The sequence below is a fragment of the Bos mutus genome, chromosome 5, assembly GCF_027580195.1.
Source record: "Bos mutus isolate GX-2022 chromosome 5, NWIPB_WYAK_1.1, whole genome shotgun sequence".
Classification (NCBI taxonomy): Eukaryota; Metazoa; Chordata; class Mammalia; order Artiodactyla; family Bovidae; genus Bos; species Bos mutus.
In genome coordinates, this window is record NC_091621.1 from 23,966,197 (window position 1) to 23,979,210 (window position 13,014).

At 40.4% G+C, this 13,014-nt stretch overlaps 1 protein-coding gene across 6 annotated transcripts in view; it reads left to right on the forward strand.

Annotated features, from left to right (window-relative positions):
- The window catches only part of MSRB3 (methionine sulfoxide reductase B3), a 180,360-nt gene that overhangs the window by 28,359 nt on the left and 138,987 nt on the right, over positions 1-13,014 (forward strand). For 4 of the 6 annotated variants that reach the window (XM_005910352.3, XM_070370547.1, XM_070370545.1 and 1 more), the window contains exon 2: positions 12,877-13,003. The exons of 1 other annotated variant lie outside the window; for it this stretch is intronic. In XM_005910352.3, the coding sequence (XP_005910414.2) occupies positions 12,928-13,003 (76 nt within the window). In that variant the 5' untranslated portion in view covers positions 12,877-12,927. Of the gene's footprint in view, positions 1-10,675; positions 10,777-12,876; positions 13,004-13,014 lie in introns of all 6 variants that reach the window. One more of the 6 variants, XM_070370543.1, reaches the window with a different exon arrangement.

Below are 13,014 nucleotides of genomic sequence, written 5' to 3' on the forward strand. Positions count from 1 at the left end.
TTGTTTTTTTCTAGTCTATCCTATCAATCTTTTTGCCTACCTATGGGCCAGTGCCATTTGTTCATCCACCAACTGATCCAATAAATATTACTCGAGGGCCTACTCTGTGCCAGGAGCCCTCTGGGTACCAAAGTATCAGTGGCAAACCAGAAAGCAACACTAACTCCTGCTCTCATGGCATCTCCAGCCTTAATGGGAGGGACAGACAATAAAGTAAGTATGTAGTATGTCAGATGGTGATAAGTGGTATGAGGAAAAACAAACATAGAAATCAGGACATAGGGAACCAAGAGGTGACAAAGGCTAAAATTTAAATAGGATGGCATCATTAAGAAGGCAACATGTGAGCAGAAACCTGACTGAAGTGTGGGAATTAAGCATAAGCTGCAGAGATATTTCGGAGAAGGCAATGGCATCCCACTCCAGTACTCCTGCCTGGAAAATCCCATGGATGGAGGATCCTGGTAGGCTGCAGTCCATGGCATCGCTGAGGGTTGGACACGACTGAACAACTTCACTTTCACTTTTCACTTTCATGCATTGGAGAAGGAAATGGCAACCCACTCCAGTGTTCTTGCCTGGAGAATCCCAGGGACGGGGGAGCCTGGTGGGCTGCCGTCTATGGGGTCGCACAGAGTCAGACACGACTGAAGTGACTCAGCAGCAGTAGCAGCAGCAGAGATATGTGGGAGGAAGAGCTTTCCAAGCTTTCAGTGTTTTACATTTCACTGAGGTGTTTCACTGAGGTGAAAGCCAGCTTGGCATATTTGAGAAACAGCAAGAAGGCTAACAAGGCTGCAACAGCATGAGTAACTAAGGAGATGAGTGGAGGGAAACAAGGAATACTGGTTTAAGCTGCCATAAAATACCACTGGCTGGATGACTTAAACAACAAGAACTTATTTTCTTATGGTTTTGGAGGCTGGAAGTCCAAGATCAAGATGTGGACAGGTTTGATTTCTCCTGAGGCTTCTCTCTTTGGACAAGAAAGTCGGCCACCTTCTTGCTGGGTCCTCAAGTGGGCTTTTCTCTATGCCTGTGCATCCCTAGTTGTTTTCTTAAAAACCTTATCCTTAAAACAACAACATCAACACAACAAAAAACCCTTATCCTCACACTTCAGCATCTAAAGACAATTTTTAAACAAATTTGTTGTGATACGCCTTTCAACTAATTATTTTACCTGTGTTGAGTGGTCATTTCATGTTCAAAAATCTCTGCATTAGGTGTTCATCAAGAATTTTCCTAGTTCTAAACTTACTTAATGATAACAATTCTGTTATTCTCAAGTATTTCTGAAAGTTCTAATTCCTTGATTATTCTACTAGCAGTACATGAATTAATAGTGCCATGTACATGATACAGGTTCAATAAATACTGTTGCTGTTGCTCAGTTGCTCAGTCATGTCCGGCTCTTTGGGACCCCATGGACTGCACCACGCCAGCCTTCCCTGTCCTCGACTATCTCCTGGAATCTGCTCAAACTCATGTCCATTGAGTCAGTGATGCCATCCAACCATCTCATCTTCTGTTGCCTCCTTCTTCTCCTGCCTTCAGTCTTTCCCAGCATCAGGGTCTTTTCCAATGAGTTGGCTCTTCGTATCAGGTGGCTAAAGTATTGACTGGAGCTTATCAACAAATTAATTTTCCTTTTTCTGGACATAGCAGTAATTCACAGTTTGTTTTCTTATCCCTTAGCAGGACGTATACTTTTATATTGCAAGGAGTGGTGCTGAGGAAATTGGGCTGTAGTGTTCTGATTGTTACTTTCAGAAATCTGTCATAACTGTCCTCCTCAATTTGATAAAATAATTCAAAATTTTATATTTGCATTTTGTCCATAGACTAGATGAAGTGGGAAATGAACTAATTACCTTAGAAGTAGCAAGAGGTCTAAATACTACTGGCATTATTTTCTAACCACTTGTTTTTTCTAAACAACATGGGTTACATTATAAATGTAGTTCTCTGTTCCCTGTTCACTTATTCAACAAGTGCTTATAGGGACGTCCCTAGTGATCCAGTGGCTAAGACTCTATGCTCCCAGTGCAGGGGACCTGGGTTCAATCCCTGATCAGGGAACTAGATCCCACATGCTGCAACTAAGGCCCACCACAGCCAAATAAATAATAAAAATAAAACATAAAATAACCCAAACGCTCATGAAACATTTTCTGGGCTTTCTATGTGTCAACCAGAGGGTTAGACCAGCACCTCTCAAGGTGTGGACTAAGGATCCCTGGAATCTGAGAGCCTTTCAAAGGATTCATGAAGTCAAAACTATTTTCATACTAATGCTGACGTTATTTTCTTTTTTCACTGTGTTGACATTTGGGTTGATGTTGCAAGAGCAGTAGAAACTGCCAGTGAGGCAGTGGAAACAAATATTATTAGTAGTCATTCCATTCTTCACTAACATGCACATAGGAGAAAAGGCCATTTTCACTTAAGAATGTTTTTGATGAACTAGTAAAATTTATATAACTTTTATTAAATCTAGATCTTGAGTGCATATCTTTTTAATATTTTGTGTGAAAAAACAAAAAATACATTTTTATAAAGTGCTTCCACAATGCAAAGTTGTCTCCAGGAAGAGTACTGGGGTGTGATTGTTTGAAACACCATTTCACTTGACAGAATGACCAAAAGATGAATTGTGTGTGTGAGTTAGTTGCTCAGTCATGTCCAATTCTGCGACCCCATGGACTGTAGCCCGCCAGGCTCCTCTGTCCATAGGATACTCTAGGCAATAATACTGGAGTGGGTTGCTATTCCTTTCTCCAGGGGATCTTCCCGACTCAGGGATCAAACCTGCGTTTCTTATGTCTCCTGCATTGGCAGGTGGATTCTTGACCCTCTGAACTACTGAAGCCTATGGTTATTTAAAGTTGGATATTTGGGGATTTCCCTGGTGGTCCAGTGACTAATTCTCTGCGCTCCCAATGTAGGGGACCTGGTTTCCATGGTCGGGGAACTAGATCCCCCGTGCCAGAACTAAGAGTTCTCATGTCACAGCTAAAGATTCAGCCTGCCTCAACTAAGACTCAGTGCAGCCAAATAAATAAAAAAAAAACTAGATAAATTGGATATTTGGCAGATATTTTCTCAAAAATGAACAAAGTGATTCTGTCACTTTAAGGAAAACAACTAACTGTATTTGTTGGCAATGATAAAAGCTGAGCTTTCAAGTTAAAAAATAGAATTCTGGAAAACATGTATCTGCCACTGTGAGCTTGACAGCTTCTCAACATTTAAAGATGTACCTGACAAAATCAGTGGTGACTATTAACGATTATGATTTTTGATACTAAAAGCAAAATGTGTCAACATGTGAAAGATATGCATAACCCAAATGAACCACTGTTTTCTAAATTAACAGTGTGCGATGTTACAAAATCATACACAGTTAAAAGATCCAGTAAAAATGCAAAATAGACCAATGAATTTTAATGTAATAGTATGAAAAGTTCACTGATAATACGTAGTTTCAGACTGTCATTGTTGAATTTTGGTGTTAATACCAAAGAAGCATATCTGTAGTTATCTGAAATATTCCTCTATTTTCCAACTGCTTATCTGAGTGAGGTGAGATTTTATTCATACATATACTTCAACCTTGTAGCTCAGTCAGTAAAGAATCTGCCTGCAGTGCAGGAAACCTGCATTCGATCCCTGGGTTGGGAAAATCCCCTGGAGAAGGAAATGGCAACCCACTCCAGAATCCTTTCCTGGAAAAGAGGAGCCTGGTGGGCTGCAATCAATGGGGTCCCAAAGAGTCGGGCATGACTAACGCTTACTTATACTTCAACCAAAACAACATATCACAATAGATTAAATGCAGAAGCAGAGATGAGAATCCAGCTATTTTCTGTTAAGCCAGACATTAGACAGATTGACTTGAGAAAAATGTAAAGCTTTTCCCTTTAAATATTTATTTGTTTGTTTTGGCTAATCTAGTTATTTTTCACTGAAAATGTCAGTTGGTAATGTGTAGTGTTGTTATTTTTATTTTTGTTATTCTAAATGGAATAAACAAATACTTTTAAGTGGCTGTTTTAATTCTAATGTAGTAAATATTGATGGGTGTAACTACAGAAACAAAAGGCATTTGCGGTCCTTTTTACATAGGAGTGTAAAGGGACGCTAAGATCAAAAAATTAAAAAATGGCTAATCCTGGAGATATTAAATAAAATATTCTTCTTTATGTAACTTTTCTTTGGTTCCCAACCCCTCATAACCCTGCCACTCCCTCCCCCTAAAGTGAAAGTAAAAGTGAAGTCGCTCAGTCATGTCTGACTCTTTACAACCGCATGGACTGTAGCCTACCAGGCTTCTCCGTCTGTGGGATTTTCCAGGCAGGAGTACTAGGGTGGGTTGCTGTTTCCTTCTCCAGGGATCTTTCCAATTCAGGGATTGAACCCGGGTCTCCCGCATTTCAGGCAGATACTTTACCCTCTGATCCACCAGGGTAAGCCCCCTAAGCTGGAAGAAATTGTCCTTCCTCTGAAATTCCATGTACTTTATTTCTGCCTCAGTAAAGGCATTGAGTACATATCTTTTGGTTCCATCTAGGCTAATATGTTTTTTTGACAGCATGTATCTTTGTGTATTCATCAACTGTTAATACATTGTTTTCCATGTGGTAGGAATTTATACAGGTGAGCTGACTAAAACTTGGTATCTTAAAAGTGTTATCTCTAAATGGTTTGGAAGGTTGAGGATTCTGATAGCTGGGCTTCTATTGTTTCTTATAACAAATACAAAAAGATCTCTGCTTAACAAAAGAAATGCCTGATTCTAGATTCTAGCTAATTAGGCATGTTAATTTTGAGAAGTAAACGATTGGTTGATCAATTCATTCAGCAAATACTCAGTTCAGTTCAGTCGCTCAGTCGTGTCCAACTCTTTGCAACCCCATGAACAGGCAGCACGCCAGGCCTCCCTGTCTATCACCAACACCCGGAGTCCACCCAAACCATGTCCATTGAGTCGGTGATGCCATGGTGCCAAGTATAGAACTTTATTGTAGACATTTAGATTAGTGGTTTCCACATGCTGGCCCATGATGAAGTTTCTTCTTTTCCTAAGAAATGAGAATAATAGCAACAATGAAATGTTTTTCCTCAAAACTTAACTATATTATTCAAAAGAACATTCTTTATCTTGAGGTTGCTTTCTGAGTTCTTGGTGTCCATATAATCTTTCTTTTCTGAAATTATGGTGAGATTAGAGTTCGGGGCTTTTTGTTCTTTCTTGACAAAATTAAAATTTGTCAACTTTCTGTTGGCTCTTGAAGTTTTGGGGGGAACATTTTACTAACTCATGGAAAACCACTGCTGTAGACATTCTTTTGGCATTTATTGGAAGAGATTTGACCTTTAGGTTTGACTTTTTAAATCCACTAGCACAATCAGCTCATTTATTTTGGAGTTAATTATCAACTGTGTGAGTTCCCTGCTTTCCCGTTTATATCATCTCTCTTTGGCAAATGATTGTTCAATTGCAAGAAAAAAAGTAAAAGGAAATAAAAATAAACCCAAACCAAAAAACTAACAAACTAATGTTTGTCAAATTTTTGGATGTTGGAGTTCTAGGGATAATAAAAGATGGAGAAGTAAACATTTTTGACCAAAATAGGGCATTTGAATTATCTTCAGATCTCAAGTCAGATGGCACTTTCAACTTCCTACCTCTTCACAGATACTTCTAATTGCCATGGAGGAATCAATTGATCTTAGTTCAGATTCTTACCTTTAAGCACCATTAAACAGTTGAGATGGCAGAGATAGCAGGGTGGGAAGTGATGATCCTGAACAACCATTTCCATAGTCAGTTATTTATATAATCATTCTTCCACTCAACACATGAATGGCTGTTAGGTGCCAGGTACTAGGGATACAAAGATGAAAAAGAAACTGTCTCTACGCTTAAGAGGTTTATAATCTAGAAGAGCGGGGTGTGAGCAAATCAGTGCCCTAAAAATTGTTAGTAAGGGATGTGACAGAATGCTTAGTGCTTCGCTGGGGACTCAAATAGGAGAAGTTAGAAGGGGTGGGAGTTGAGAGTGGGGAAAGGAGAGAAGAATATGGAATGAAGAAAGATTTGGAAGTGGAAGTAGGAAAGAGCAAACCTGTTTGCGGAAAGTTATTGTTGGCCACCTGATGCAAAGAGCTGACTCATTGGAAAAGACCCTGATGCTGGAAAAGAATGAAGGCAAAAGGAGGAGAGGGCGGCAGAGGATGTGCTGGTAAGATAGCATCACCGACTCAATAGACATGAGTTTGAGCAAAGTCCAGGAGATAGTGGACGACAGGGAAGCCTGGCGTGCTGCAGTCCGTGGGGTTGCAAAGAGTCGGAAACAATTTAGCGACTAAACAACAAATGAGTATATTGGTATGGCAGGAACGTGGGGTGGGGTGGGATGTGGAGTATGGCAAGAGAAAAGGCTGAAGGTTAGGCAGCAGCTAGATGTAGAACTTTGGATGCTTTGTTCAGTAATTTGGACATGATCCAAAGGATTTACCAGAATGTGTTCTGTGGGCTGGTGATAGGAAAGAAAGGGGTTTTGTAAGGTCAAAACCATTTAAAGGCATCAGCTGAGACAGGTGTATTTATTGTGAAACCTCTCAGGCCCTTCCTATTAGGTAGCATTTCCACTACTAATTTTGTCTGAAGGGGTAACGCTTGTTCTCAGAACAGGGTTTGGGAAACCCTGCAACATGCAGAAAGGAACCATTAAAAAGTTTCAAGCAGAAAATTACAGACAATTGTGCAATCTAATTCTGTTCTCAACACACAGGGTCACACTGCTCATTAGGTATCGTTCAACCCCTATTTTTACACACTAAATAACTCCAAAGTGATGTACTAGATATTATGAGAGATTAGAAAGATGTGTACATTGTGTCTAGCATTTAAAAAGAACATGTTGGTTATCTATAAATGTTATTCACCTGTGAAATTATTTGAGACAAAAACAGTACAATATGGCTGATTCACATGGCTGTACTGCAGAAACCAATAAGACATTGTGAAGCAATTATCCTCCAATTCAAAATACGTAAAAGACAAACAAAAAGCAATATAAAAGTGAGGAAGTTGAGGATAAACTTGAGGAGCTGTAGATTTTCTGGGTGGTCTTGAGGCAGGAGATAGATGCCACTGCTGCCCCGCCCACGGCACCACCCCCCAGAGTAAAGCGATTGGAGATTCATTCCCTATGGACTGAAACTCCAAGATGAGAATAGGAGGATAATTAAGGGAGGAGCCTGGGCCCTGTGCAGACCACATGTTTCTCATTCTTGAAATCAGGAGACCTCCCTGACTACACATGCACAGAAAATGTCCTTGGAGATCAAAGGGAAATGATGCTAACTAATGCCAGGCTACCCACAGGCCTCTTCGGTAGAATCCGTCTTGGTTAGGAGTACACGTGTGAGGATCCTGAGATATACCAGGTATTGACTGTGACCCAGGCACATCAACATGATTGGTCAAAAGAGACACAGACGTGCCCCATAAAAGTAATTCAAACTGCCTCAAGGGGGCAACTCAGCGGCTCTCTCTCTCTCAGTCCGCCCCTGTGTCTATCCACATGTACTATATTCTTTTTTTTTTTACCTCTTAATAAATAATTTACTTGCTTCACTACTTTCTATCTTTGTGGAAATTCTTTTCTGCAAAGCCAAAGGCCAGGGCCCTCGTCATTGACCACTGGCCTAGTGGCTAGGATCTGGTGCTTTCACCACTGTGACCCAGACCCTCTGGCTGGGAACTCCAGCCCTGCTCCAAGCTACTGTAGGCCAAGGCCAGTTGAGATCAGTCTTTGCTCAGTATTGATTTCCAGGGAATGTTATTTATTTATTTAGCTGTGCTGAGTCTTAGTTGCAGCATGAAGAATCTTTTTAGGTGCAGCACACAAACTCTTAGTTGCAGCATGTGGGACCTAGTTCTCCAGTCAGGGATCTAACCTGGGCCCCTCATATTGGGAGCATGAAATTGTACCCACTGGACCACCGGGCAGTGTAAGGGGTGTTTAATGCTAATTCTTTTCCCAAATATTGTCATCACTCAAAGAATGTGTTTCTTTTGCCTCTTTTTGGACTAGGATTGTTTCTGGCTAGGGTCTTCGTCCAGGCAGCTTAAGGGGCACAATGGGAAAAGGCAGGCTAATTGAAACGTGAGTATTTGGGAGGGAGATAGTGTGGAGAGTGGAGAAGGCAATGGCACCCCACTCCAGTACTCTTGCCTAGAAAAATCCCATGGATGGAAGAGCCTGGAAGGCTGCAGTCCATGGGGTCGCTGAGGGTTGGATACGACTGAGGGACTTCACTTTCACTTTTCACTTTCACGCATTGGAGAAGGAAATGGCAACCCACTCCAGTGTTCTTGCCTGGAGAATCCCAGGGACGGGGGAGCCTGGTGGGCTGCCGTCTATGGGGTCGCACAGAGTCAGACACGACTGAAGCGACTTAGCAGCAGCAGCAGCAGTGTGGAGAGTAAGTGTTGGTTTGTCAGAAGTACCGTATCATCAACATATTGAAGGTTTAGTAGATGCAAGTGGACTCAATCCTGAGCTTCTCTACGCTATATATCCTAAAGGTATATCAAAAGAGTGTAAAGAAAAAATTTGAAGATGAAGGGGAAAGAGAAGTTACATGTGGTGGGACAGAAAAATTAAATCTAGATGTCTGAGTATGTCTCAGGCTTTTTACTTCCTTAACTCTGTACTTTTTTCACTCAAAGTCAATAGAGTCTTCAAATAATCTTCTTGAATTCAGTTCAGTTGCTAAGACAGGGAAGCCTATCTATCACCAACTCCTGGAGCTTGCTCAAACTCACGTCCATCAAGTCGGTGATACCATCAAACCATATTATCCTCTGTTGTCCCCTTCTCCTTTTGCCTTCAATCTTTCCCAGCATCAGGGTCTTTTCAAATCAGTCAGCTCTTCACATCAGGTGGCCAAAGTATTGGAGTTTCAGCTTCAACATCAGTCCTTCCAACAAATACCCAGGACTGGTCTCCCTTAGGATGGACGGGTTGGATCTCCTTGAAATCCAAGGGACTCTCAAGAGTCTTCTCCAACACCACAGTTCAAAAGCATCAATTCTTTCAAGATCAGCTTTCTTTATGGTCCAACTCTCACATCCATACATGACTACTTGGAAAACCATAGCTTTGACTAGACGGGCCTTTGCTGGCAAAGTAATGTCTCTGCTTTTAATATGCTGTCTAGGTTTGTCATAGCTTTTCTTCCAAGGAGCAAATGTCTTTTAATATCATGGCTGCAGTCACCATCTGCAGTGATTTTGGAGCCCAAGAAAATAAAGTCTGTCACTGTTTCCTCTGTTTCCCCATCTATTTGCCGTGAAGTGATAGGACTGGATGCCGTGATCTTACTTTTTTGAATGTTGAGTTTTAAGCCAGCTTTTTCTCTCTCTTTTACTTTCAAGAGGCTCTTTAGTTCCTCTTCGCTGGAACTAAATCATTTAGTTCCTCTTTTTGAATTAAATGAATCTTTATTAAGTATTTATTATCAGCCACATTGTCTATTAGGAGAACATAGAGTCAGAGTATGTAGAGTGAATTGGTAACAACCTTAAACTTTCCATTGCCAATTATAGTGGTCAAGAGCACTGGCTTTGAACTAGATGGCTTGGATTCAAATCTGTTAAATCATTCAGTCCAGTGACTTAAGGGCTCTGCTTCTTACCAGCCAGGAGATCTTAGGTAAATTCCTTAACCTCCTTATGCCTCAATCTCTATATCTAAAAGTGGGAAAATGATAATATGTACCTTTTAATGTCCTGAGGATTAAAAGAGCTAATAAATGCGAAGTGCTTAGAATACTGCCTGTCATATGGCAAGGGTTTCCTCAGCTGCCAAGCTTAGAATATCTTTATCCTACCATGGAAATCAATCCAAGAGTAGTAAGTTTTCTGGCCTAAATCAGAATCAATGTTTGGAGAATGGCCTACTAAGGCTCAATAGGATTGGATATAAATGGACTGTTAGAAATTTCTAATTCATATAATTTTAAAATAAAAACAAATATTTGTACATTTAAATGCTAGTAGTAAGATGGGACTTCCCTGTGGTCCAGTGGCTAACACTTTGAGCTCCCAATGCAGGGGGCCTGGGGTTCGATTCCTGGTCAGGGAACTAGATCCCACATGCTGCAACTAAAAAGGTCTCACATGCTGCTGTGAAGACTGAAGATCCTGTGTGCTACAACTAAGACCCAATGCAGCCAAATAAATAAATATTAAAAAATAAATAAATAGATAAACACTAGTAAGAGCTAATGTTTGTGAGCATAAACTATGTGCCAGGAGTTGTTCCAAGTGGTTCTAACCAATTAACTGATTTAATTGTTATTTTAGAGTTGAGGAAACGGAGGCATTGAGAGGGTAAGCCACTTTGCCAAGGTGACACCACTCCTTAGGGGCAGGACCAGGCTTCAAACCCAGGCAGTCTGATCTCATAGATCCTACCCATCCATTATGATATCACGTCTTTCATTCAGTGTATTCTGCAGTTTAGACTGGTTTGTCAACGTATTTTACTTCATGTATTGCAAGCATAAACTAAGAGAAACTAAGTGGAAAACATTAGTTTAAACTAAATTTGTTACATTGTTTCACCATAAAAATATTCCATTTTCTGTTCTATAGGTGAGTTGCTCCTGGTGTCACATTTAGAGCCGTATTAACTAGGATACTTTTGTTTCCTGGAGTACAACATTATGAGTTTGATTTCACCAAGGCATCCAGAGGCATGTATCCGTTCTCTAGAAGCGTTTCTCACTTTCCATCTCAGCTACATTTTTTTCAGGGTAGACTGTAGTACATGGTGCATTTTTGCAAAATTAGCTGCTTTGGCTGTTATCCTCACAATCCTAAGCTGTGAAAGGGCATGCTTTGTAGGACTTGAGGACAGAGGGCACTGTGACAAACTGTACTTTTTGTTAAAAAGGCTAGATTGCTCGGAAAGTAGTCACTTTGTTGCTCTGTTTTGTTGGATGCTAACTCAGATGGGTTCCCTTTTAAAGAAAACTGGGCAAAACTAATTTGCCACTAGATGGAGCCCTGGCTTTTTGGGTAGAAATAAAGGCAAGCGTCAGAACATTAAATCACGCCGTCATATCATGCTGAAGGGCCCCCGGTATTTGAGGCCCTTAGCTTTTAATTATAGAATGCATCTTTGTTCTTTGCCTGACCTGCAGAGTGACATCACTCCCTTTCTTCCTGTGCGCTGGCTTTGACACAAGCCAGATGGCTGTGGCCATCGGTAGGCGCGCAGGCCGCCTGGTACAGCAGTTGATGAAACAGAATAGGAAGACGTTTTATGGTCAACTGCAGGAGCACAATGAGGCTGCAGCTTTGCTAAGTAATTACATTCACCGTGCACACTTTACTCCTCACAGCGAAGGTCACAGGGAAAAAATACATTTTTATTTATAGTGTTGTGAGGTATAGACCTTTGATCTTTTATTAGTCAGTAGTCTGCTCCAAAGGAATGCTCTCTTTCCCTGCTCTGCAGTCACTCGTGCAAATGACATGTTTATTTATGTTTAATGGTTCTTTCAGGCTGTGCATTGTGATACTTACCTTCCCTCTTCCTCCTTTTTGTCTCCAGTTAGTAACACAAAAATGTTTTGGTTTTGTAGTGAGTTTAGTTTGGAGAAGTCAGAGTTCAGGCATGTTAATACAAGCAGATTTCTGTCAGATATACTCCAGAGTGATTTGGTCAAATATATTACTGTTTATTATGTGTTTGTTCTTTGAGGAGGTCAGGAGAGACCAGGAACAGACTTTTATTTGGGGGGAGAAAAAGTGGGGGGTGAGAGGGTCAGGAAATGAACGAGACATTAATTTTATATCCATTTTTGGACATTTAGTGGTTAAGGGCACTTGTAATGTTAATTTTAAATAAAATATGGGAAGTTTCTATTCATCCAGTATTTCCACCTTCATTTGAAGTTAATCTTTACCAACTGAAAGATTGTCTAAAACTTTAAAGAAAATCCTAACAACTTTTCTTTAAAGTTTAACATTCACACAGTTCCACATGATTCATTTCCGAAAACTTTAAAAATTATTTTTACCTCCTTTAAGGCTAGGTTGTGAACATTGGTTACAGAATTGATCTAGAAATCATAGATCATAGAATCAAATGAAAATTCGTAGTTGATATGTCGTCTTCAAACGTAACGCTGTTTCTACAGTGAAGCCTCCTAGTTGTCCTTAGGTTATTTGGCTCTCTATTTTTTAAAAGTATGAAACTCTAACAAAAGAAATCTGTTAATCTTACAGGATTTTGCAGTCTTCTCCAGATTCGCAAATAATTGCTGGAAGAAGGCAAAGTGGTGTGAGGAGAGAGGGGGACTTTGTAGTTGGATAGAACAAGGCTTTTTAATTTTATTTCCCCCCCACTGGCTGTTTGCTTTGTGCCCGTGGACCTTTGAGCCTTGGCTTCCTCACATATACATTGGGTGATAAAACCTACCTCCTAGGTATATTCTAAGAATTAAATGACACAATGTATGTGTATTTGGCCCCAGACAGTTCCTGTCACTTGGTATGAAGTCAGTAAATGTTAATTCCTTTCAACTGTTTTAAACTTTGTCTCTTTTTCCAACCTCTTGCAAAACGTGTTCACACATTACACTATTATATAGTGTGTATTTTATTCATAAGATATAAATAAGCCTGGGTTGAAAGTAAGCTCACCATCTGAAAAATAGGCATTTGCAATGTATTAGCACTGTGTGTGTTCAGTTCCGGATAAAACCGTAACATCAATTGTGCAGTGGACGTGTTTAACATTTGTGATGTTTTAATTTGTTTTTGTTTTCTTTTTTTCTCCTACTCAGCTCTTGCCCCTGTTCTTTGCCTCTCGTTTTGTTGGTGAAGATATCACAGTGATGTCTGCATTCAACCTGCTGCATTTGGTGACAAAGAGCCAGCCAGTTGCCCTGCGAGCCTGTGGGCTTCCCTCAGGTTGCTGCTCC